The sequence below is a fragment of the Ursus americanus genome, chromosome 4, assembly GCF_024610735.1.
Source record: "Ursus americanus isolate L20-20 chromosome 4, mUrsAme1.1.p, whole genome shotgun sequence".
Lineage (NCBI taxonomy): Eukaryota > Metazoa > Chordata > Mammalia > Carnivora > Ursidae > Ursus > Ursus americanus.
In genome coordinates, this window is record NC_142130.1 from 22,558,781 (window position 1) to 22,584,274 (window position 25,494).

The window sequence follows — 25,494 nt, forward strand, 5'->3', positions numbered from 1 at the left end:
TTTAATTAAATTAATTTTATTACGAAATATTAGACCTCTCCTCGATAAGGTGAGGTCTAAAATTTTGGAAAGGTTTTCAACAGTGCAGGCCAAAGAAAGGATTTTCTGCTTAACCATCAACTACTTAGTTTATCAGAATGTATCATTCCCTAAGAATTTTAGTTACTAAAGTTAAACCAGGATAAAATCAGACACAATTCACTTCCACCATTAGCAAGCACCACCCGTGTGATGGCTGGGCACACACCATGAGTAAGTCATTATTTCCTTCCTAGAGCAGTGAACAGACTATCAGACCGGCCTGCCGTACACACAGATAACTGCAGTCAGACGGTGACAGCTGAGGCAATAGAAAACCTGAGTGGGAACACTTCAGAAGAGCCGGGGGAGCTTTCCACAGGAGGGGACCTTACAGCTAGAACATCAAGGGGATCACCCAGTTGCCAGTTTTCCAGGGCCCACAACAAACTTTACAATACCAGCGCAGTATACTCCCTGCCCCGGGAGGGTGCATCTGGACCTTGACCCCAGGCATGACAGGTGTGTTCAGGAACTACAGGCTAATTTTACTTCCAGGCTGAAGGCAGGTCCTGTGGTTTATCTACCTTTGTACTTCTTACAACAATTAGCCCAGTGCCTCACATGTACATGTGGCTGAATCCCTGGGAGTAAGTGATGAAAAAATGTAATGTGGGGGGCACCCAGGTGGCTTGGTTGGTTAAGCATATGACTCATGTTTCGGCTCAGGTCACGATCTCATGGGTCGTGGCATCGAACCCCGCGTCAGGCTCTGTTCTCAATGGGGAGTCTGCTTGAGATTCTCTCTGTCCCTCTCCCTCTGCCCCGCTCCCCACTTGCATGCTGTCTCTCTCTGAAGTAAATCAATCAATCAATCAATCAATCAATCAATCTTTAAAAAACGTGATGTGGAAGGTAAACTTAGTACACCTCAGGGGTGCATTCAGGCACAGGGGAGGAGGTCTGGTTCAATTTCAGGTTGAGAGTCTTCCTCCCTTCCAAGCTTAACACACCACAGACATTTGAAAAGTATATACGGCAACACATTCAGCTGGTATGGGGATGGTAAGGGTGAAAAGCAGCAGTTTCCTCATGGTTTGCTTCTTTAGAGCCGAGCTCAATGTGGAAACAGAGGGCTGGCTTCTTCCGTGTCCTACGTTCTGTGCCCTGCACTCTGGCTAAACACATAGTAGGTGCTCAAGTAATGCTCTTCCAAATTGAAATAACTTGAATTCCTTACTGAGTCTCAAAAACATTTTTTAAATTATTGGGACATTATGTGACATTCACCTGAGGTATTGAGAGGTGGCAGGCAGTGAATTTTAAAATCCAAATGTAATATCACCAAGTAGGCATAAAATCCCTCTTACCTACCAGCCAGACTGAGACACTATCAACAAAACTTAGGTCTCTAAAGACCCCCAACAGAGAAAATAGCCAGAAGTAAAAGCTTTTCTCAAGATGAAAACACCCACAAACATTTTTCTGTTGCTCAAGGAACTGAAATAAATGTAGAAGTTAAACGCTGAAAGTATCCTTTGGAGTGCTGATGTAGTAGGGTTTAGTAGACTGCAGGCTCCATACCTCCCACTAGAACACAGCTCCCAGGCAGCCTCTTCTACTTAACAGCTGGATAGGGAAGGTTATCATCCTCTCTCTGAAAAATGTAGCTTGCTAGGCTCAATCTTAGGAGTTACCCACACAATATTTCCTTCAAAACTAAAACATATCTAAATTTTACCTTTAAAGGGTAGGACAGAATCAAATGTCAAATGATCAAACATTAAAACAGCCCCCAAATTAAAGTACTATTGGGTTATTAGATTCTTGTTGGTGACTATTTCCCAAATAAAAGTACTGAAAAAAGAGGTACCTCCATTTTATTAAGCTACAATTATTCTAATCAAAATTGCCTTCATTTCTGTCAATTAAGTAATAATGGATTGCCATGATTTTAAACTGAACTCTCTTTTGAATGGATGACTTTTTAACCACTTCCCGTCATGTGAAAATTACGAAGGCATCATCCTAAATTCTTCTAGAATAGTTTGATACTCACACATTAAATTATTTGCATCTTAAGGACACTGGAAACCTACGAAGAACTGAGATTATATTATAGCCCATTGAAGAGTGAAATACCATTAATTCTAATTGTAATAGCACAGAACTAGAATTTACTCCACCATTTCTTTAAAAAGAGGGGAAGGCTGGCTAATTCAACAAAGAAATCAATATAAACAAGATCATAAGAGGGAAATTTAAACTACTCAAGAGAATAAGGTACTTAGACACATTTCAGAAGTATTTACATATAACCGATATGATGACTAGAACTCATTTTTCTATTCAATAAAAAGGTCTGGTAAGACTGCTCTTTTGTTTACTTAGGTTGTAGTACTTAATTGAAAGTAACATGCATTTTTTAAAAACCTGCCCATTCAGACATTTGACGAATTATCATTGATCTTCGCCTAACCTGCATCAATAAAGCCTCAATGTATTTAATTCTAACCATAACCTCAGGTCAAGAATTGAACAGCGCCAACTAGATTCAGAGAAATTGATGTCGCTTGTGTTTTCAGAGAGGATCTAATGTATTTGATGATGAAAAACACCCAACCATGATCACTGTACATTATGTGGTCCCTAGGCTGTTAGATACCAGAGAGAATGTGTCAAGTTCAAACATCAATTGCACTAGCCCAGAAGCACTTCTGAAAAACCAGGAAACATGTAACCTTCCAAAGAACATGCAACCATACAGGAGAGCCACGACAAATACCCAGAGGCACTCAGAGGATCGGTGTCCTAACCAGAACTCTGTGGACAGCTCCTGTGCTGAGGTGTTTTGTACGTAGAGACACCTGTGTGGCTCTGGGAGGAGGCCTGGGAAACAGACTCTGTCAGGTAGCCAAGCAGGAAATGTTCTTTTCCACCCCAAATGCTGCTTTTCTAGACTTGAAAAACAAATCAACTGGAGGGGTAACTTGAGGAGAAATAACTGAGATTATATGCGATCAGGGCAGGCCACCTGTGGCAGTTCAGCCCACTAGACGACTTCTGATCTTTTCCCTCCTCCCTCTCCCCCCAGCTGGGATTCTAACAAGATAAGTCACTGAGGAAGAATGAGAAAAAATATGTTTCTTTGGGTAAATATCTACGGGAAGTCAAAATATTACAAAAACAATAAAAAAGGTGTAGAGTTACATATCCTCTAAGCTCCCAGAATTGTTCAAGCTCACCTTTAAGCTCCTAACACTTGAAGATGACAAAAATCTGAAATAAATCTTAAGCTTGGTCCTTCCACTGAAGGCAGTTGCAAGTTCTCCCTAAAAATCTCTTTAAAAAAAAAAATTCTTAATGTCATCATTTGATTGTTTTGTGAAAAAATACATCAAGATTTTAAATTCTGGAGAGGTTGAGAACCCATTCAAGGACAATCCTCTCCCACAAAGGATAACTCAGGATATACTCTGTTTAACTAAAATACATAGGGTGTAAAAAATTCATGCGGCACCTGGGTGGCTCAGTCAGTTAAGCGTCTGCCTTTGGCTCAGGTCAGGATCCTGGAATCCTAGGATCAAGCCCTGCATCAGGCTCACTGCTCATCGGGGAGTCTGCGTCTCCCTCTGCCCCTCACCTCACCCGTGCTCTCTCTCAAATCAGTAAATAAAATCTTAAAAAAAAAAAAATTCAGTATTTACCCCCAGTGGGTTTTTTTTTAAACAATATAAAAAGTATCTATCTTTCCTAGAGAGCAGTCATTCCTAAAGGACCCTAATATTCTTTAAGCCTCCGTCTACACACATTCAAAAGGAAAGAACCAAAACAACTCCTTAGTCGACACTACCACATCATCAGGACCTTTGAGAGAAAAGGTTAAATGGCTTATGGGAATACGTAATGCAAGTAAAGTAAGCACTGAGATTCAATAACAATTTAAAGACGTGACAATTAGAATACTATATTTGAGTGAAGTCAGAGTCAGGACATTCTGTAGGCAAAGCTGATAGGTTTGTATGAATTTGGCAAAACCCTCATACAGAATGAATCCTTCAACACCAATGTGGATACGACTAACACCGAAAACACTACCAAATTTCCTCAAGAAATAAATGTATAGTAAAGGCAGGTGCCAAAGATCTGAAGGCCTGATGTTCTGCATTTTTAGTGGTGGAGAGAACTGGCCTCGTCTGATATCAAAGTGACCACTGCATTTTGTCCCAGAAAGATTTACTCAGATTTGGAATAGTAAATAGCATATTTCTTAGAAAACCAATGATTTTAAAGAAGGGTAAATCTATTTTCCTCTTGTAGACCATGGCTAACCACAGTATGGCACAATTCTGGAGAAATCAGGCCTCACCCAGTTACAAAAATAGCAAAAAGGGCTCTTACTGCTGGCAGAAAAGTGGCTAACATCTTTATTGATACTACAAGAACAGTGTTTCAAACTTTTCAATTAAGCATTAAAAAAATCAGCTCTTTCAGATAAGGCTGAAAGGCAAAAATTAAATTGTGTTTTATAAAAGAGAAAGTAACTACAGTCATTCTTTGGAGGAAAGAAGAGGGTAACAAGAAAGGAGGGGAGGAGACACTTGGGGTTGAATGCTCAGTATGTGGCCTAAGCGGTTTGAACAGTCCGGGCCTCAGTTCCCCCCAATCTCTGATATGAGGAGGGCACTGCCTTCCTCACCCTAGAAGGGCTTCTGAAAAATTAAGTAAGGATTATAAAAGGATTCAGTAATCCGTAATTATTACTGGTGTTTTATAAGGACTGTTTTATTCCAAAAGGGGCTAAGTATCCATAGGAATAGAAGGGTATTATTCTCCTCAGTCGAAACCGCAGATCAACCAAGGCCCTCTCTGATTTGCTGACTTTTCCTGATTGACTTAGTTAAATCCTAGGCACCTCAAGAATCCCTACCTCCAGGTATTCACTCCTTGAGTGACCCCTTCCCACGGAGGGTGGGCGGGACCAATGTCTCACGTCTGACACACAAAGTAAGGGAGAAGTGAGGATGCGTAACTCACGGACGAGGTGGCGCGAGGCACTGTGGTGTCACGCTCTCTTGGCTTACTCACTCAGGGGAGCCTGCGGCCTTGCTGGGAGCACACTGACGGAGAGGCCTGTGCTGCGAAGGCCTGGAAGCTCTAGCCAACAGCCACAGAGAAACGGAGGCCTTTCAACCACCCTTTGAGTGAGCGTGATAGCAGATCATCTTGACTGCAACCTCATGAACGATGCTGAGCTAGAGCCAGCCAGCGAAGCTGCTGCCATACTCCTGACCCTCAGAAAATGTGAGAGAATGAATGTTCGCTGCTCTAAAGTCCTCAGTTTTGAGGGTAATCTGTTTTGGTTGCTTTAAGTAGGCTCCATGCCCAGCATGAGGCTTGCAACTCACAAGCCTGAGATCAAGACCTGAGCTGAGATCAACCCAGGAACCCCAGTTTTGGGGTAATTTGTATGCAGCAATAGATTACTAATACAGAGCATTTGACAGCATCTCGTTCTGCAATTAACATTTATTTTAAGATCAGTCATTTCCTTGGGTATGAATTATCTCATCCACTGGTAAATTCTGTCATTTCTGCACTTATCTATTTTTTTCACAACAATTTCAGATGCTGTCTGCTTAAACTTATCATCTCTAATTTACTACATAAAAACACACCTTAACTTGCTTCTTGTGTCCACCTACTATCTTGCAATAAAAGGATGGTCAGGTTTTTTGGGGGGAGATATATATACACATATGTATATACACACACACATATAAGTATATGTGTGTGTGTGTGTGTGTGTGTATATATATATATATATATATATATATATATATATATATACACATTTACATATATATGTTTTTCTTACGTGATTCCTGGCAAATTTTTAATGTAATCTGGGTTGGAGAAAGGAAATCTACATAGAAAATTGTATTTTCAAGTAATCACACTGAATCTGATAATACTAAGATTAACTCACCCTTTTATTTTTTTTTAAAAACTGATTTGCAAAACCTATTCTGGTTCCACCAAATCCAAAGCTCTGCTTTCCAATACTCATTTTGCTGCTCTTTGCAGAGTACCTCATGTTTTAAAGGGCCTTTGTACCTAAAATGCCCATGAAGGTTTCATTCCACTTAGACCAAAGATTCAGTACAAAGACTAAAAAACCCATTCACAAAAGAGTAAAATTTCTGAATTGCTATTTCTCCCCGTCCTCAGTTTGAAAATAAAGAATAGGAAAAGAAATAAAAGCAAATTATTAAGGATATCTTATTATGGCTTTAATTTTTATAAAAACTGAAAAATATTTAATGAGCAGCTAATCTCACTTTTCAAGGCATTCAAGATGCACCAGTGGAAATAAAAAAAAAAGAGCAAGATTTCGTGGAACTTCAAAATTGTAAAGTTCAAAAGATCAGTCCAAAAAATAGAGTTGGCTATTTTTATGGAACTGATGACCATTAGATCCTTCACAAATGAGGGAAACGAAATGAAATCCTGAATTCTCAGACTCCTATATGCCACTCTGTTATGTCTTACCATAGATGATCTAATCTATGTTCTCCAAGACGTGCGCCTTACCTCACCATTATAGTGATTCCTAATGAGCTATTTCAGTGCATGTAAGTTTTAGAACAAAAAGATACATTTTAAAATGCTAATCCAACTAGTTTTTTGTTTTACAGTGTTTTGGGGTTTTGGGTTTTTTTTTTTTTTTTTGTAAAGGTCCTTAAGGTAACTGGCAGTTTTCATTTAGTTTGGCCTTAATGAGTATTTACTGCGCCCAGGGCCCAGAAGCAGAATCCATATGGCTTTCAATTTCCTCAACTTAAATATAAGAAAGTGCAACAGTAACCAAAACACTTTTCAAAATATTTAAAAGCACTACTTTTCACCACTGAATTTTCCTGCCAAGTACACACTATGCTTTTAAAACTACCTGCCTCATATCTGATGTTGATTTACAGGCAGAACTCAAGTTCTTATTTAAAAAAGTGTTTGCTAGACATATGAGAATCATATTTTCTTAGAAAACAGTTAAAAACATCTATAGCTGGCCCACTGTTTAGCTGGAGAGAGTATAATTGAGACTGATGAGGAAATACGTTCCCCCAATTATATGAAAATTGGGCTTTTTTTTTTCTCATGAACATGTATAATGAAATAAAATATACATAAAATTATAAAATTGTCACACATTCAGCATATGTATATTCTAAATTTACAAAAGGATTTCAGATGGTTTCATATAATAGAAACATAATAATTATATAACATTAAAAGTATAAGGTACTTGACAGTAGAGAAAATAATTATTCCAGAAAACTACTAGACTAAGGATGGTGCTCCAACTGAGACATAATTTTAATTTTGAGCTTCCAAATAGCTATCATCATCATTAGATAAGAGACATACAAGTTTATCCAGTTTATCAAGAGAAGGACATTTCCCTCTCCTTCCCTTACGGATAGGAGATACTAAACATAATGGACAGAGTCTTCAACAATATTTTAAAGAGGCTGCAGAATTTTCATGTGGCAGATACTGCAAACCAGCAACCCATGGGCCAGAGTCAACCCACCAGTTATCTTCTTTGATCCTCACCATCTCTACAAAAATGTTTGAACTGTTGCCAATACTTAACATAAGAACTCTGACTTCCAGCTTCTTTTGAAAAATCAGATTTGAGAACACTGGCCTTACGTTTCCACATGGTACCAGTTGGCTGAAGCTGACTTAAGAGCTACCTCTCCTGTACTTCACAGAAACCCTCCCACCTTGCCACCACTTATATCATCTGTAGGTATTTGAATGTGGACCCCTGTAAATATATGGTGGTTTCTTGTAACCGTCTTACTACAAAACTTGGGTGTATGATATGAAATCAGCAATCTTCGAAGACCAGTCTTCAGGAAGCTGGAGTGATGGAGCACGAGGCACAGAGCAGAGCTCAGAGGGGAGCCTCCTATCTCTCTCTCTGGGCATGAAAATCATCCAGGAGGCTCTTTAAATAACACAGAAGGCAAAGTCCAAGGACTCTAAGTACTGCCCCCAAGAGTCCTTGACCACAGGTTAAGAAATCACCGAGAGAATAACATATACTGTTTGAAGTAATACCCTGTTTTATTTTTTTAAAAGATTTTATTTATTCATGAGACACAGAGAAAGACAGGGAGGCAGAGGGAGAAGCAGGCTCCCCACAGAGCAGGGAGCCCGATGCGGGTCTCAATCCCAGGACCCTGGGATCATGACCTGAGCCGAAGGCAGACGCTTAACCGACTGAACCACCCACGTGCCCCTCATATCCTGTTTTGGAATAAGACTAGTGCATGCAGGACTGACACTGTGCAAGTGTGTATTAGATAATGGTCTATGTGCCTTCTGCCTTGTGAGGCATCCATTCTAACCACTTGCAAATATTCTGAAGATCATCCCTGTGTTTATGGAAACCCACCATATACAACAGATAAAAGCAGGGATGCCGTGCTTGAAGAAGGGGCAGGCGGGCCAACCTGTTTGGACCTTCTGAAGAAAAAAACTTGTTGTTGATGAATGAGTGGGTCCCATATCACCAGACCCAGAGCTCTACAAAGTTAGTTGACTCTAATGGCTCTGCCGAGAACTGGAGTGCAATCATTGGCCAAGGAGCTCCCTAGAAAGTTCCCGAAGGGCAAACATTCTGTGCTATTGATTATAGAAAAATCCATAGATTTAGTTAGTCTGGCATGCAGTTGGCAAAGCAAACATTTTGTTACTAAAGCGAAACTGACAGGCCATTCCACAGGAAGTAGATTTAGAAGTAGCAAAGGCAGAGTCTAAATTTTCAAGAAAGAGCTTTGCATCTGCTGGAATGCCTGAACAAGGCATGGACTCAAGGCCCAGAATTATGTACTATGGGACTGATAACTTTCAAACTGTTTTTTAAAGCAGCAAACCCCTTTTCTGAACCAAATTCCAGACCAAACTCCAATACATAAAACTGCAATGAATATAGCTGTTTTCTGCCTGAAAGATGGCTAAGAAGCCAGGATCTCCCATATACATATGTCCACTTCTTCCTTCCCATGAATTTGGCATCTCCTCAAAATCCTAAGGCTTTGTGAAATACACTGTTAAACATACTGCCATGGAGAATAAAAGATAGGACTTTGGCCTGGAAATATTTTTTAAAGATTTATTTATTTTAGAGAGAGCACACACAAGCAGGGGGAGAGGCAGAAGGAGAGGGAGAGAATCTTAAGCTGGCTCGACTCCCTGCTGAGCACAGAGTCTGATGCTGGGCTTGATCCCACAACCCATGAGATCATGACCTGAGCTGAAATCAAGAGTCAGATGCTTAACCAACTGAGCCACCCAGGTACGCCAGGCCTAGAAATTTTTAAGGCAGGTATTACTATCTTGTCCATAATCACGAACTAAAGGCCACAAATTTTCATTATCAAAATATTTGTTTTGAAATCATTGAAACAGACTTGCACAGCAAACCATTAATACAAAAATCAATGAACCAAAGAGCTAACGCTTCCCTGGCAAATCTCGTAAGATGTGTGAAGAATTATATTAGAACCAACCACCTGTTCCCAGTCTTTTATAGCCCTTAAAACAAAATGTCAGTTTCACTTACTTACTTCATAAAACTAAATCCCTGTCTTCTTTATTTCAAATAATTGAATAAACATCACCTTTGTTATCTGAAATCTTTTGTGAATTAAAAAAATACACGAGTGTAAAATTTTCAAAAATATTAAGGGGCAAAAAATCAGAAGTATTCATTGACTAGTATTTTATTCTTTATTCCTCAAAAGGGAGACTAAATCCTACATTTAAAAATATCTGAGCTTAAAACTTGGTTTCTAAAGATCCTCGATTCTATCATCTTCAGCAGGGACACAACTCAGGGTTTTCAAAAGCTTATTTTACAAATTCAGTGTCCATGATTTGAAGACATCACTATTCATATAAAGAGAAAGGGGGAAAGAGTACAGCAAGATCCAGGAGCAAGGCCAGATTATGCATCCACAAAATTTTTTTCTATCCTTCAATGGTATTTGGGGGAAAAAAAAAAGATGTTTTCCCTTTACAAAGAATAAATACAATTGCACTGTAGGGGGGAGAAAAGTAGCCTAAACTTTCAACACTGGGAAATTCCTTCCCAAATTTTCAACTCTTCATAAAAGCCAGCAATGTTTGACAACCCCCCAACCACTGCCGAGTGTGTGTGTGTGTGTGTGTGTGTGTGTGTGTGTGTGTCTGACTGCTGCACTTTCCCCATAAGTGTATGCCACAGAACCCATACATTCCAACACATTGAGCAAGCGCACACAGGCCTCGCTGGCTTCCCCCAACTCAGCCAGTGAGGGCACTGGAGGCAGGCCTGCACACCAGGCACCTTCCAGCCCTGCCTGGCCATCCCCACGGAAATGCAAAGGGGAAGGAGAATGAGAGAAAGAGAGAGGGAGAGAGAGAGAGAGAAACAGAGGAAGTGGCCAGTACAGGGCCTCATAGATAGAAATGCAAAACCTTTTGTGAGGCAGGCCAGCCACATACTCCTCGAGTTTTTAAACGTCAAAGAATAAATTGTGTGAGATTTTCAGTCCTGCTGTCACCACTGGAGTCACTTACTGTCTTCTATGTACTATCAGGACGTACCAGTCTTTCCCCACCGTGGTCTGGAATTAGAGAACGCACGAGCTGCGTGACATAGTTCACTCAGTCACCTATATTCCTATCGCCGCCTATCCTCTGTCCCCCTTCCTTCCCTCTCTCCCTCCATCTTTCTTTCTTTCTCTCTTTCCTGCCTTCCTTCCATTTGGAGAGGCTAACCTCCATTTTTTTTTAATGTTAAACTGTTGAATCATCTATCTCTGACTCTCTCAAAGATGCACAAATATTTTGCTCCAAAATCTTACCCATACAATGAAGAAAAACATCCATTTTTCAATATGCATTGTTAAAATCACAAAGATCAGGAGGGACTCAAGAAAAGGTCTCCATATAATACAGTTATAGCCTGTCCTCAACATGAGCTTTTTCAAAATATCTTCTATTTTGTGAATTGGTTTGATGTTAACCTGTCCGCAGAATCACCATTTGATTTCATACTTTTTGCTTTGCTTTGTGAAAAGAAAGAGTAAAGAGAAGATACAGCAAGTTAATAAAAATGTCTTCTCTGATAACATTTTAAGCTCTAGTAGAGGCTCTTGACTGAGAAAAGTCATTATTTTTTAATCATAATAAAGTTCATAAGACTATGTTTTTATCAAAAAAGTACAACCTCTATCTGGAAGCAAAACTCTTGCATATTTCATTTCATTGACAGTGTAACTGTATCTTACATCTTGTTTACTTAAAAAAGTCACCAATGTACTGTATAACGTTTAAGTATTGTATCAAAAAGAACATATAGATCTTTCCACTCCTTGTGCTTTCACTGACATTTTCATGTGTCAAAAAGGTTAAAACTTTCTAACGTTAGTAAGATGAATCATTTTATGAAAAGCAATTTGTGAGAATCCCGTATTTTCCTTCCCTAGACCATATACATTTTTTTATATACTGATGAAAATGAAACCATGCCAAACTTTGTGCAACATCCTAGGTCCTAAACAGAAAAGCCTGAGTCTTTTTTCAGGATTTAAAAAAACATATCTGAGCCAAAGGCATGAATACAGACCTTCTCCCCACACTGCATACACATTATGTTTTTTACACTTAATTTTCAGCCACAATGACTTTTAAAAACATCTCTCTTCCATAATTACTAATGCCTCTACAATAGGAAGGATTACTTCAAAAAGTGTCCTCAAATTATGACTAACACTTTCAGCTGTTTTTCAATTATATTATATTAAAAATAACTTCAGCCCCTTATCTTCCTCAGCATATCTGTTGTATACATGTAAATTTCATTTCTTACTCTGAGTTGGGGGAAACATACAAAGGGACTCTACAGCCTATGTAAACATTATCACAACTCCTGCTTTACTGCTAGGGTGCTGTTACTATGTTCAAATTAGGAGGGGAGCAAAGGTAATAGGACCACCGTTTCTTTGAAGCAGGTTTGGTCAGGTGGAAGGAAGAGTTGCTTTTGAGCCTGACGCTTTACAGCCCTATCTGTAAAAGGGATGAAGTACAGGTCTCTCCCGGCTGTTGTGAGGATAAAATAAGATACACAGAAAAGGCCTCGTGCTGTCCCTAGCACAGGAATTGCTTCGTAAGTATGAGTTCACCTTCCTTCCCCATCTTCAGAGCCAGAACTCCACAGAACGTTCGTGCAGCACCCTACTCCAGACTAACTTAACTTAAAGAAATGAAATGTGTGGGGAGTTGGAAATAATCTTCTCAACTATTATTTTCTTGATAGTGCCTTCCTCCCTCCCCCCACGACCATCTACATAGGACAGCACACAAAAGTTAAAGGAAACAAGAGGATAAATGCAGGAAAAGTTTACAATTACAGGAAAATGAACCGCACTTCACATGCTTAGTTACTTAGTATATGTTTTTGAGTGATTATATCATTCATGAAGACCTCTGAAAACTTCATGGATGTTACCGTACTAGTACTCACTCCATCCCCACAGCAGAGGCCAAAGGCCATATTCTGTACAGAAAGTGAGGCAGAGAGACACCAGATCTAGGGAAAGACCTGGCAGCCACCAGGAAAAGAAAACAAAACACAGTCCTGACCTCCAGCAATGGGCTGGTTAAAACCCAGGAAGAACCCACCCAAGTGATTCCTTGAGCTAGACTTTGCTTTACTACAAGGCTTACGGTCTTGACCAGAGATACAGCTCACGGCCTGATGCGTGTGGTGCAAGATGTCGAGAGAGACGTCTTTCTTGGCAGCGTTCTGTTTCATAGCACAAGGAATGCAACCACTGAAAAGAGCAACAAACTCCAACCCCACTTCTGTCTATAGGAGAGCCTGGTGCTAGGAGGAGGCAATGCTGCTGGTAACGTTTAAATTGCTTCTGTTTGGTTCTAATTATTTTTGTTTCTAAAAAACTGTAACAAAGTACAGATCACTCAGATTGATGTAAGAATAAGACTGCAAAGGGTCATTCACAAACAAATCTATTTTCATATATTTCCATCACTCTTGAAAGGCATCCTTTGAGCCTTAACAACATTTTTGACTGACTTCTTTAATTTAAAAAAGGGGGGGGGGGAGTCTCAGCATGCTGGACTGAGGATCAGAAGACCTGGGCTCTAGCCACAGCTTTACTATTTAATAGCCATGTAGCCTTAGGCAAATTGTTAAATCTCTCTGAAACTAAGTTTCCTCGTCAGAAAAAAAGGGGAGGAAATTACTTGTCCTATCTTCTTCACATAATTATTATTTGGAATAAATGAAATAATGTGTTGAAGAGGCTGGGACATCATCAGTCCTATACGAATGCATGATGCAGGCACATAACAATACACGCATCTCCCCGAGAGAATGCTACTAGCATTATTTACACATCAACACATGCCATCATGAAACAACCTTCCTGATCACATTTAAAACAAAAATTAAAAATCCAAGCTTCCCCCTAAGACAAATTCTCACATACTGGCACATATTAATTATATCATAATGAGAAAAGCTGAAAATATTCTCATTGCAATGGTCCTATACATATTTCCCTGGCCATTAGGTACATTTATGATACAAGCAAATATCAGAAAGTCTAAAATATGCATCAGAACTCTTAATTTTCATTTATTGGACTCATTAAAACACCCATTTTACGAAATATTCTTGATAGTAAACAGAATGGGAAAATTCTAAGTAACGCTCAACATTTTAAGAAAAAAGGACAGAATAGATAAATAACAAGGAAATCTGGGAATAAATGTACAAAATGTATCTCAAAAATGCAAGCCTATTACGTAGTAAGAAAGAGAGGCTTGGGAAGGAGACATATATCTACTCAATGATGGACACTGGGTTAGCTTTTAGATTTGACTGCCTGCTATTAGTGCAAAAGCATCCATTTTCTCTGGTCTACTTAATCTTTACCTCAATATGCTGTCAAACTCTACACCAAATTAAAGAAACAATTATCCATATCCTCCCTTGTCTTTGGAAGCCAAAGCAACAGAATCTGAATTTTTCTATAAAGGAAAATAATTTTTCTTCACAATTTTATGGAAAGACCAAAGTACATGATCAAAACAGGAAAAGAAAAACCTTAAAAATAATGCTCTGAGCACTCTGCAATTTTGCTGCCCAAAATAGAACCCATACAGTCCATGCCACCAAATGAAAATTACAAGTTTGTAAGCATGAAGTCAAATTATAAAGTAAAAGATTTTTAAAAATATTTTAATGACGATAAATGGGAGGAAAGACTGTTATCTTTACCGGTAGGTGTTTGATGCTTATTTGCTATTATGTTTTCTTCAATGAGAGTGCTCTGAATGACGACCCAAACTGATTGGACTTGAATTTCAATGTAAAAAGGATAAACCTTTACTAATAAATTACTTGGGCATGTTTTCTTAAACAGAACTATCCCATCCTTCAAATTAAAAAGTTAAACATAACTTTTGAGAGATTATGCTTTTGACTAAAAATTTTAGAAAACTGGTTTAAAAAACTGGCTTAGCCAAGCCACACCACTCTCTTCTTCAACACCAAAAGGAACGTGAAGACACTTTGGTGGCATATAAGTGGAATTTTTAAAAATATATTTTGAAACTTTTTTTAAGAGTCTCCAAAGAAACCAGTTCAATATTTATGCTTCTAATGAAATTGATTCTGTCAGAGTACTTCTGTTGTGCAAAATAATACAGTCTTCCACAGGATAGAATTTCTAAATGAAAATGCATATTCAAATCTTGAATGTTCTAACATTTATAAAAATGGCTTATAAATTGTCAGAGCCTCCACAGAATCCCTGAGCTAACTCTATGAGTGAGAGGGGATATCCAAGCAAAAGGAGGAGAGTAGACTGTGTATTGCATAGCTTTCCCAGCAGCACCCGTCACTACAGAAGCCACTACAGGTGCCAGAGCCCTGCTTCCAAAAGGTTAACCACCTACAAGTTACATATCACTCAAAGCAAATGCTGATTCCCTTTGTCGCAAGGTTCAGACACCTAGCAATTTTCATTTTTCTTGTAAGATTCTAAAATCCAGAGATTTTGTTGCAAATCTTGCTCAATTAAAGACTTCCTCCTCTTCCCTCTTGATACCATCTGTCTGAAAGCACTGACCCCCACAAAGCACACGAGCACACAGACACCCATGTGCACACACCCCACTGAATCACAGGGATGACACACTTAGCTCAAATAATATCCTCTCACAACTCTGACCAATTGCTCATCTACTTTTGAGAATCTCATTAGAAGACTTGGAAGGGTGATTCAGCAACAGACAGCAAATATTTAGAAAGTTGAGAAGTATCAGATATGTGTAAAAAGTTCCTGTAGAAATCTGATTTACATTGTTCTGACTTTTAATAAATGTGCCCAAGTTACTATCCTTTTATGCACATTTCAACCTCATTTACATTCCCCCAGCTGAAAAACTGGAGCAACCTCCATAAAATAAAAACATCTACTCAAAACAGTTAGATGTAAATTTTGGTATGCAATTAGTTCTAAATCATCTAATATCTTTTAAAAATTTCTTCTTAAAGAAAATACATTATATCACCATGTATAAAAAGTATTGTGCAAATGCTACTAATCTTCTCTCATCTTTATGTAATCTCTGGTTAAAATAATAAAAAACAAAACTCTGAGACCATCCCTTACTGGTCATCTTCTATCCAGCCATAATTACAAGGAAACATTATTTTAAAAACACCATTTGACAAATGTCTTTGTCAATTTGTCAAATGCATCACCAAACCTCCTTTTAGAATTAATGGTTAGATGTAGCCATTTAATACTTTCATGAATTGCTACAATACAAATTTAAAACTGAGATGAATTTCACGAATTGGAAAATCAAGCAGCACATAAAAAGTATTTTGACTTGCAGCTTTCAATGGTTTTTAATATTTAGCTAAATAACATAAAAACATCAAATGACCAATCTTTTAATATTTGTAAGCTAGAACTTTAAAACTGCATTATCACCTGAATTATCAGCTAATTTTTTTTTCTTTATTGCTTCTACTTCCATTCTAATTTTTATCTCTTAAAGATCACAAAAATGTGTAATTCTTTATGGCATTGCCTAGAACCATATGAAAAAATTATTAGCTTTTTTAAAAATGGGAAACTAAATGTCCAACTCAAAGTCAAATCATAAGTTACCTTACAGTTCGACATGTATTTTATATTAATATATGTTATACCCACACATGAAATCTATATAATTAAATTCAGGAATTAATTTTTAATACAACAAATTCTTTAAATAGAAGGCTATCATGATTTAACCTAAAAAAGTCTTTTCTGTTGCTACAAAATTAAAAATTGATGCAGCAAAAGCCTTTGTTGCAGGGAGGGTTTGAGGTTGGGTGATTTTTTTTTCCTTTTTGGTATTTAATTCAACTATACACAATGTAGTACATACAAGCAAAATACAATTGAGATACTGTTTTCTTTAACATTCCTATAGGAGACTGAATTCATTTGCATTGGAGAGAACACAATTACTGATTTTTAACTCATGAAAGACAAATTCATAGCTTTTCCTACACTACCTCATAGTAGTCACACCATCTCAGTGAAAGCATGTCTAGCACCACTTGGTTACTTCCTAGCAGTGGGCAGAAATTGCATTTTTCAAAGTTTTGTTTCTCACAGAATCATTCAACTTTAGCTACAAAGCACATTCAGGTTAGCATATGTCTTAGCTCAAAACAATTTATGTGATGTGTGCGCACATGTGCATGTGTAGATAATATGCAGATATATGTATATATTTTTAAATTAAAGTCTCCTCAACATCAAAAATGAAATTTCTATCAAGGAAGTTTCCACGACTTCTAACAGAATTTTAAAGTCACTACCAGGTTCTTCCTCTTTAAGCAATCTTTGATTTATATATACTACCAAGAAATATGAATAGAGAAAAACGATCCAAAGATTTTTATTCAACAAAGTCTGACCAACTTAGAAAGTAAGAAAAATAGATGGTTTGTCTATGGTTTGCATTACAATAATTTGCATCTAATAAGAATGAAACACATGTGGCAAAAAGGAAAAAGAGTTTTCTGCTTCTGATGACCCTGAGAAAACAATGGTTATCTAGTCTGTCTCTATAATAGCACATATAAAATGATGCTAGAATGATATTTAACAAAAGACCCAATTGGTAAGCAAATGGCATGCCAATAATTTCATGACTTAAGATAAAAACATCTCCTCCCAAAGTATCATTAGCTTAAAAAAATCTATTTGGAATGTAGATGCTAAAACTCATTCTTGAAAACAGAAAGAAATCAGAACAATATAAAAAAATGAGCACTCAATTGTTGAATGATTTTTCTAAGTAAGCAAGCAATGAGGATGAACTGTTTTCTTCACATTTTCACTTCAACTAACACAAAAACCACATATAGAACTGACTTAACGCTGACACATTTACTCCTAACTTGTTAAATTTCATGGAAATGCAACAAAGGAACACCAAAATAGTCACCATATAACATAAAAGCTTTGGTTTCAAATGTCACAGTACCCTGCTTTTTGAAAGCCAGCACCGTGGTAGTGCCCTGGACATGAAAACATACAGCTGCTGCATCCCAGGGGTCTGAGCTCAGTACACAACGCCAGTCATTAGCCATCTCTCCCTCAGCCTGCAGTACAAGTAACTAATTCCTGCATTTTAAACCAATAAAGGAAAGGGAAAAAAAGAGTAAAACCATCCAATCAGAAATGATGCAACCCTCTACAGCAGCAGCTTATGCATACATTTGGTATGTCAGACGTCTTCAGTGTAGTGAATCATACACAGCGCATTTTAATCTACCTCCTAGGTATTTCATAGCGCCCACATGTTCAAAGAAATCATGTACTAATAGGGCTGTAGAAGTCCTAGTTTGCTCTTTATTTAATACTAAAAACTGGGGACATGCTTTTAATTCTGAACTCTTACATAAACACAACAAAATTACTTAAATAACACTCTGGCTAACAGCAAATAACCTCTGTATTTTGAAAGAAAAAGTTTAGAAGAAGTTTATTTATGAGAAGTCTTAGGAGATGTTAATAACTTGAGGTAAATCAGCATTTCACTTACATTGCAACATGAAATAATGTACTTTGCAACATGAAATGAGATACCAACTAAACAAAGTTAAAATTCTAGTGACTTTTATTAATTATAACCCAAAAAAGGACTCAAAACAGCTATACAGCCAAGAGAATTAGGCATTTATAGAATAAAAGCCCATCAAATGTTTTAGGTGGTTCTTTCAAGCCTTGCTCAATATATTCATCAAATTTTCAAGTGTTGTAAGATGAGTAATTTAAACTTACAATAAGTACTTCATATATCAGAAAGTTTCAACTTGGATTTCTCAGGCAAAAAAAAAAAAATTATAGAAAAGTATACAAATTAAAATACTTAACTGAAAAACCAGTTACACATTACATCTGTTCCTAGAGAGAAGAACTAGCTTAATATTACACATGAAGCTGCAAATCTTAACTTCTGCCTTTTTTTTTTAAGGCATTAGCTTTGTGGTATGTCACAGAATCATTTGCAAACAAAAGATATTCTGTTGCTTAGTTAAAATAAAAGTATCTGAAAATGCGCCCACAATTTTTAAAATCTCTTTAACAAAACACGTCAGGATTTATAAAATTAGTAAGTTTGTTTTAAAATCTATTCAATCCTGGTAAAAATCAAGTAAGTAAGCAGTTACACTGTTGAGTATCACAAATTGTAAAGGTGGTAAATAAAAGACTTCACTTAAAGAGTTTTCAATCCAGCTACTTAATGACTAATGGTGAAGAAATGTATGTGAATGGGATATAAACCAAGTTACGACACATGGGAGAAAAAAAAAAATCTAGAATGAGTAATAAAGGGCCCCAATTTAAAGTCCACAATAAACTTTAAACAAAGATGTTCTCCCTCATTCTCTCCTCATAGATATTTCTCATGTAGGCAAATCACTATGGAGAAATCCAACTTCCACAAAACTCCTTACTCCTTCATTAACAACTGTGCACTTAAATATAACTATAGATTTCACAGAGATGCTTGTTTAGCCTCAAACATATCTTAAAAGCAACAACAACAACAACAACACGTTCAGAAGCAATAGTCAGTAGTCTCAGTGACTAAAAAAGTCTGGCTTTTTAACTGCCACCCAATACAAACAACTTACTTCTTTAGAGTGCTATGCAAAATATTGACCCCTTACTGAATTATTTTATTATTCAACGTTAAGCTATCTAAAAAAGAAAACTAATTAATCGCAAAGTTTGGTTAAGCAATTTAGCTGACAAAGTAAATATTTACTCTTAACATCTCACAGGAAGTCTTGACAAGCATTTGTTGCCACTGTGCTGGGGGTAGGGGTGGGAGTGGGGGGTGGGAGGCAAGTTTTGATAAACAAGTTTAACGGTCCCAGCGAATTTCACACAGCTAGGGTTCGCCACCCCCTCACCCCCAATAAGGCACGAGATATTTTCCAAGTACAGTAAACACCTTATATAATGAAAGTAAAAAATGTAACTTTCTAAACTATGGTATCTCCACTAACAAAACAAACAAAAGCCTTTTTTTTAAACTATAAAAGCACATTTTAAAAAACTGAGTGTGTTTTTGTATTTATACGTAAGCCCTATCACAAAATAACTAAGCAAAATATATTTACCTGAGCTTTTTAGAGACTGAGTAATCAACTTCCATGATTTTCCCATGCAATTCCACTTTACCTTTAAAACAGAAATTAAAGCACTCAGAACCTTCCTTAGATCAAACCGGCGGGGGTCTAGGAGGGGCACGCACAGAACTCCACGCTCGGGCTCCGCCTTCGGGCGCCCTCAAGGGGTCTCCTACCCGGCTGGAGCTGGACAAACTTGGTTCTCAGTGGGAAGCAAGGTGGGCGTCCCGAGTTCTGGGACGAGGTGGGAAGGGCGCGAGCCCGGATTCGACCCCAGGTATAGCTGTGGGTGGCATTACCGGAAAAACAAATTTAATAAAGAGCGGCGCCAATTTGAAAGGATGAGCTCATTTGAAACTCAAGCTGCAGGGCTGGCGCGGCCCCGCTCCTCTCCCGGCCCCCACCTCTCCATTCCGCTAACCCGGGCCCCGAAGGCTCTACTGCGCTCCCCTCCCTGCCCCTCCACCCCGTGGCCCCGAGAAGACGCACCGAAGCCCCCCCACCACCACCACCCCAGGGCCGCTTCTGCGAGAGCCCAGTCCCGGCCGGCTCCTGGGTGTCACCTTGGCCTCGCTGCCGCCCCGCCCCCACCCCGCGCGCCCGTGGGGAAGGGGCTCCCGCCGGGCCGGGGTTCGGGGGGCTCAGGCTCCCGGCCCGGAGGCGAGCGCGGCTCCGAGCGGTGCGTGTGCGAGAGGGAGAGTTGGTGAGTGCGCGCGCGCGCGAGTGTGTGTGTGTCGCTCTCCGTCTCCCGTCTGGGCTCCAGCGCTCTCGCGGGCCCCCCGGTCGCCTCTTTCCCGGTTCTCAGCCCGGGCCCCCACCGAGTTGAGACAGGGCACCTCGTAAAAAGGTGCTTCTGGCCGAGCGGGAGGCGGGGGCACAGGCGGCGGAAAGCCCCCAGCCCCGAGTTCTTCTCAATAAAATCGGACAAAAAATTCAGAGAAAAATAGGAGCGCTTGAGAGACGAGCGAGAGGGGACTGAGGTTCGGAAGAGGACGGAGAGAGATGTGCCGTCGTGCAGGGGTTGGGGTTGGGGGAGCCCCGAAACCTCGGAGGGGATCATCAGGGTGGCGCCGAGGGGGTGCCGAAAGTGGGGGACCGCGGGGCGAGGTGGGGAGGGGGCTTGAAAGGAGAGTGCGGCTAAGGGGACGCCAGAGGGCGAGAGGTCCCGGGCACGAGGCACGGAAAAGGGTAAGGTCCGGTCAAGGGAGAAGGAGATGCAGGATTTGGAGGGGGTCCCTGACAAAGGGGGTGACGGGAAGGTCAGGGAAGAGAGGGGACGGGGGCTCTCAGGATGGGGGTGGGGAAACTCTGGAGAGCAGCTCGGGGAGCCATTGGAAGGAAGGGTGCCCCCAGAGAGCGAGCGAGCCCTGGGCACCCTCGGAGCGGCACGGGGGTCGCCCCAGGGCTGCGGCTGGGAGGGCAGGGGGGGAGTCCGGAGCGGTGGGGGGAGGGGAGCGGGCCGTCCCGGGATCGGGCCGGCGGCGAGAGTTGAGGGTCTGGTGCGTGGAAGTGAGCGTGCGGGCGCGGGAGCCCCTGCCGGGCGCCGCCCGCAGGGCTCGGCCTCCCTCCGGGCGCCGTCCCGGCCTGAGCTGGGCGAGGCGGGGGGAGGGGGCAGCGGCGACTGCTTACCCGAGAGGGTCTCGATGGCGCGGATGGCCCAGTTCTGGTCGGGGTAGTCCACGAAGGCGTAGCCGGACTTGAGCAGGACCTGTCCCGCCAGGGGCAGCTTCCTGTCCCCGAAGAGCTGCCGGAGGTCGTCGGCTGTGACGGCGGGGCTCAGGTTCCCGATGTAAAGCTTGTTCATCATCCGTCTCTTCCCCGAGAGCCCGCGGCTCCCCCGGCCCGGTACCCGGCGCTCCTCGCCTCCTCCGCTGCCCTCGTCTCTCCTCCTCCTCCTCCGCCCCCCCTCCCCGCCCTCCGCCCGCCCGCCACCCACCCCCACCCTCAGCCTGGCTCCCCCCACCGCGGCCGGCCCGGCCCGCCCGGGGGCAGAGGCGGAGGCGGGGACTCGGCGCGGCTGCCTCCTCGGGGCAGAGTCCCGGGCCGGGCGGCGGCGCGCGGACAAAGCGCTCTCTCTGCCTCCCTCTCCCTCTCCCTCTCAAGGCGGTGGCGGGAGGAGGAGCAGCGGCGGGCGGCGGCAGCGCACCCCGCGTGTGTCTGTGTGAGAGTTTGTACGGGCGTGTGCGCAGCCGAGAGTGAGCGAGCGAGCGCCCCCTCCCCGCCCCGCGCCGCCGAGCCCCTCGCCCCCCGCACGGCTACCCGGGCTTCTGCCTCCCGCCGGGCAGGCGGAAGCGGGTCGCGGCCGGGGACTGGGGCTCCCGGGCGCCAGAAGCCCGGGCGGGCGCGGCGCGGAGGCCAGGCGTGCGGCGGGGCGGGGAAGGCGCGCCCCGGGCGCGGGTGGGAGTGCGCGAGGGGGCGCGGGGGAGCGGCCGCGAGCCGCAGGCGTGGGAGGGAGAGGGGCCGTGGGAGAGCGTGGAGAGGGGTGTGCGCAAGGTGGACCGGATGTGAGAGTGCGGCTGCCAGGGCCCGCGGGAAGGTGTGTCTCAGAGGTGAGAGGCGAGGGCAGGCTGGGAGGCAACTTTCGCGGCGAGTTGGCCGCGTCTAGCGCCCTGCGCGGTCCCGGGCGAAGCGCTCCCTTAGAGACCCGCTCCCCGCCCGGCTCTCAGGGGCGACCCGGCGGCGCGTGTGGTCGAGGGATCGCGGACGGGAGTCGGGACGCCTGGGGCCCGGGACTGGCCGGGCCCTCGCGGACTGTGCACCCTGGGGAAGTTGCTGCCGGCCTTGGGCCTCAGTTTCCCGGCCCGGTGGGGGGAGACGGAAGGCCAGAGTGGAGTCACGTCCCCTCCGCCCGCACCCCGTGCGCCCGGAACCCCGCGGCGGGCGGCAGCCTGACGTTGGCAGCTGCTCTCTATTCTGGGAAGTGCCGAGGGCTTCCCGAGCGGCCGCTGCGAAGCCAGGTGGCGGGTGGGGAGGCCAGCGGAGAGGGGGAAGGGGCTGCGGCCGGGAGGACGGACGCTCGCTGCTGGGCTGCGAGGCCGGGTTTGGTCCCAGAGCCGGGGTGGTGGGAGGCGAGGGTGGCTGGAAGCGGAGGCGCTCGGGGTTGTGTAGGAGTTCCCCGAGCATTGGGAAGGGCCCGAGGAGGAAAGAGGTCCTTCCAAGCGGAGGAAACAACGTGACCGACGGAAGAGGCAGGGTTGGGATGATAGCAGCCCCAGCCGAGGGGCTAGGGAAGGAGCCAGAAGGGCTGGAGGCTGTTGGGAGTTCCGGGGCCCGGCTGGAAGTCTGGTGGTTAGAGCCTGGTCCCAGCCAGGAAATGAAATTATACAGGGAAGAAAAAAAAAAATTGGCAGTATTCAGAGGTGAAGAAGGGGGAGAAGGTTTCAAGATCTGGACTTCTGGGGGCTTTAGTGGAGGTGATGGTTTGACCAGAGGAATAGTTCTTGACGTTGGGGGTCTCTTGGTGAAGATGGAACAGGTTCAGATCTCCTGGCTGGGTCGTGAAGTAACTGTCTTTCCTAAGCGTTCCTGTTGACAAAGAGGGTGGAGGGAGCGCGGCTTGTTTTTTTGTTGTTTTGCTTTTTGTTTTTTTAAATGCATGTTTCCAGGCCCCTTTGCAGACTGAGTCTGTGAGCCTGGATTTTGTATTTTCCTTAAGTGCTCCCAGGTGATTCTTGTTTGGGACGTACAGGCAGGTGGAAGGCCTATAGGCTGAGGACTCGGACCTTCCTCCTTTCTGTCCCCAGCTGCGTGGCTTAGAATGTTCCAGCATCTGTGAGCCTAAGTTCCTTAAGTTAAAAAAAAAAAAAAAAAAGAATAAAACAACCAACCCTTGCAGGGCTGTTGGGATGTCTCTATGAAGGAGAACTGAGTAGTGTGTTGAGATACAGTGGTCACAAAAGTACTGCTTTTCTTAGGAACTAATGAGCTTTAAAGTACTTTCTTTTGGAGAGGGAGAGCTCCTTAAATAATTAGTTGTCCAGAGGAAAAAATGTATACCTAGATATTGCAGTTATTTGAATCCCGGTGTGGTCTCAAATATTCACATGTTTCCGCTCATTAAAAAAGGATTGGATGCAATGCTCCTGGAGTTGGAAATGGACTTTGCCATTATTTCCCAAATTAATAGATAAACTAGGTATGAATGCTTCCCTACCAAAATGAACTGGAGAATCACAAATGAAAACTGTGTGTGTATAAACCTCAGCAGACCCAGAGGTAATGATCTTCAGATTGTTTACACAAATAACCCTAATTAATATAGTCACCTTTGTATTATAGGACAGCGTTTGCTCATTTTATTTCCGATAATTCAGATTTGCACCTTCTAAAAGAGAAATGAGAGTGGCAGGGTACTTGGTCTCATTCTTCTCCTAAAGGTTAGTAAAGCTGTTTTTTGTTGTGTAGTATTTTCGGGCATATCAATTCCTTGGTCATACTGCAAAATCACAAACATTTTAGCATGGATTCTCTAGTGGGCAGCAAGCATCTAAAGATTCTTGGCCAAGGTGGCTTCTGGTGAACTCTTTTGCTGTGTCTCACCTGGTCATTTTCAATTTTTTTTCTGAGAAATAACTGCTCTTTGCTGCAGTTGTGTCTTCTGTCCTGCCAGCGGTTTATAAACCATGTTGCTGCAGAAGGATTTAAATAGTGTGGTGAAGAACAGTTTCCACCATACCTCTGATTTGTAGCACCCACAGTTCCTTATCTTAGAATGCAGAGTTACTCTTTCACATAAGACAGAAGGGGACAGCCTCCAAATGCAAAATCAGAAATCCAGAGGTCATTGCCCCTGCCTGACAAAACTTCACTTTCTGCCTGTTTTCTCCTGAGTTCACCTAACTCATCCCCTCCCAAAGAGTTGAAATGAAAATGGATCTGGACCAAATTTAAGCCTACTAAGCCAACATTTTATGAATGTTTAAATGAGGTCAGAAATTTGGAGACGTTTTTATATTAGGCATATAACTTTTAGGCATATAACTTTTAGGCATATTAACCTTTTCCTCAAGAACATTGAAGGCAGTACAGATCCTCATGGTTTCTCAGTGATTTCTTCAGGCAGGATTGCAATATGGTAGCTGGGACAAGATTTCTTAGTGTCACTTTGCAGGTAGGAAAACTGAGGCCCAGGAAAGTAGAATTTCTTCCTGGTCATACAGAGCTTGAAACATGACTAGCAAACATTCTAGCTAAACAAAGAGCCTATGAAGTGTTCTGGCTTCAATTTGGACTGTCTGACTTTTCTTTCTTTTCTTTCCTTTTCTTTCTTTCTTTCTTTCTTTCTTTCTTTCTTTCTTTCTTTCTTTCTTTCTTTCTTTCTTTCATAATCTCTACGCCCAACATGGGGCGCAAAATTATAGCTCCAAGATCAAGAGTCACATGCTCTCCTAACCAAGCCAGCCAGATGCCTCTTGGACTTTCATGACCAAAATATTTTTTGTCCAGGGCCAGAGCACCTTCTGATAGCATCACTGTGTTGCCTTACCCATTTGAATCCATAAAACCATGGTGAAAATGTTTTTGCTCAACTAATGATGGTGGTCTGTGTGGCCAATGGTGCTAGGTAATACAAGGAGTTGGGAGAGAAAATGAGGCCTATTTGCTGGAAGGCTGGGGGAAAAACTGTAGTTGGAGCCAATTCAGTGTTTGGTGGTGTCAGCGCCTGCGTACTCAAT

At 42.1% G+C, this 25,494-nt stretch overlaps 1 protein-coding gene and 1 long non-coding RNA gene across 7 annotated transcripts in view; one reads left to right on the plus strand and one right to left on the minus strand.

The window, feature by feature from the left end:
- The window catches only part of IGF2BP2 (insulin like growth factor 2 mRNA binding protein 2), a 159,251-nt gene extending 137,502 nt beyond the window's left edge, over positions 1-21,749 (minus strand). For 4 of the 6 annotated variants that reach the window (XM_045776575.2, XM_045776573.2, XM_045776576.2 and 1 more), the window contains exons 1-2: positions 21,449-21,749; positions 19,811-19,871 (exon numbers count right to left, since the gene is read on the minus strand). In XM_045776575.2, the coding sequence (XP_045632531.1) occupies positions 19,811-19,871; positions 21,449-21,626 (239 nt within the window). In that variant the 5' untranslated portion in view covers positions 21,627-21,749. Of the gene's footprint in view, positions 1-19,810; positions 19,872-20,382; positions 20,537-21,448 lie in introns of those variants that run through there. The other 2 variants (XM_045776577.2, XM_045776578.2) reach the window with 2 other exon arrangements.
- The window catches only part of LOC123778921 (uncharacterized), a 98,910-nt gene continuing 93,807 nt past the window's right edge, over positions 20,392-25,494 (plus strand). Inside the window, exon 1 of the long non-coding RNA XR_015724157.1 lies at positions 20,392-20,522. This is a non-coding gene — a long non-coding RNA (uncharacterized LOC123778921). The remainder of the gene's footprint in view (positions 20,523-25,494) is intronic.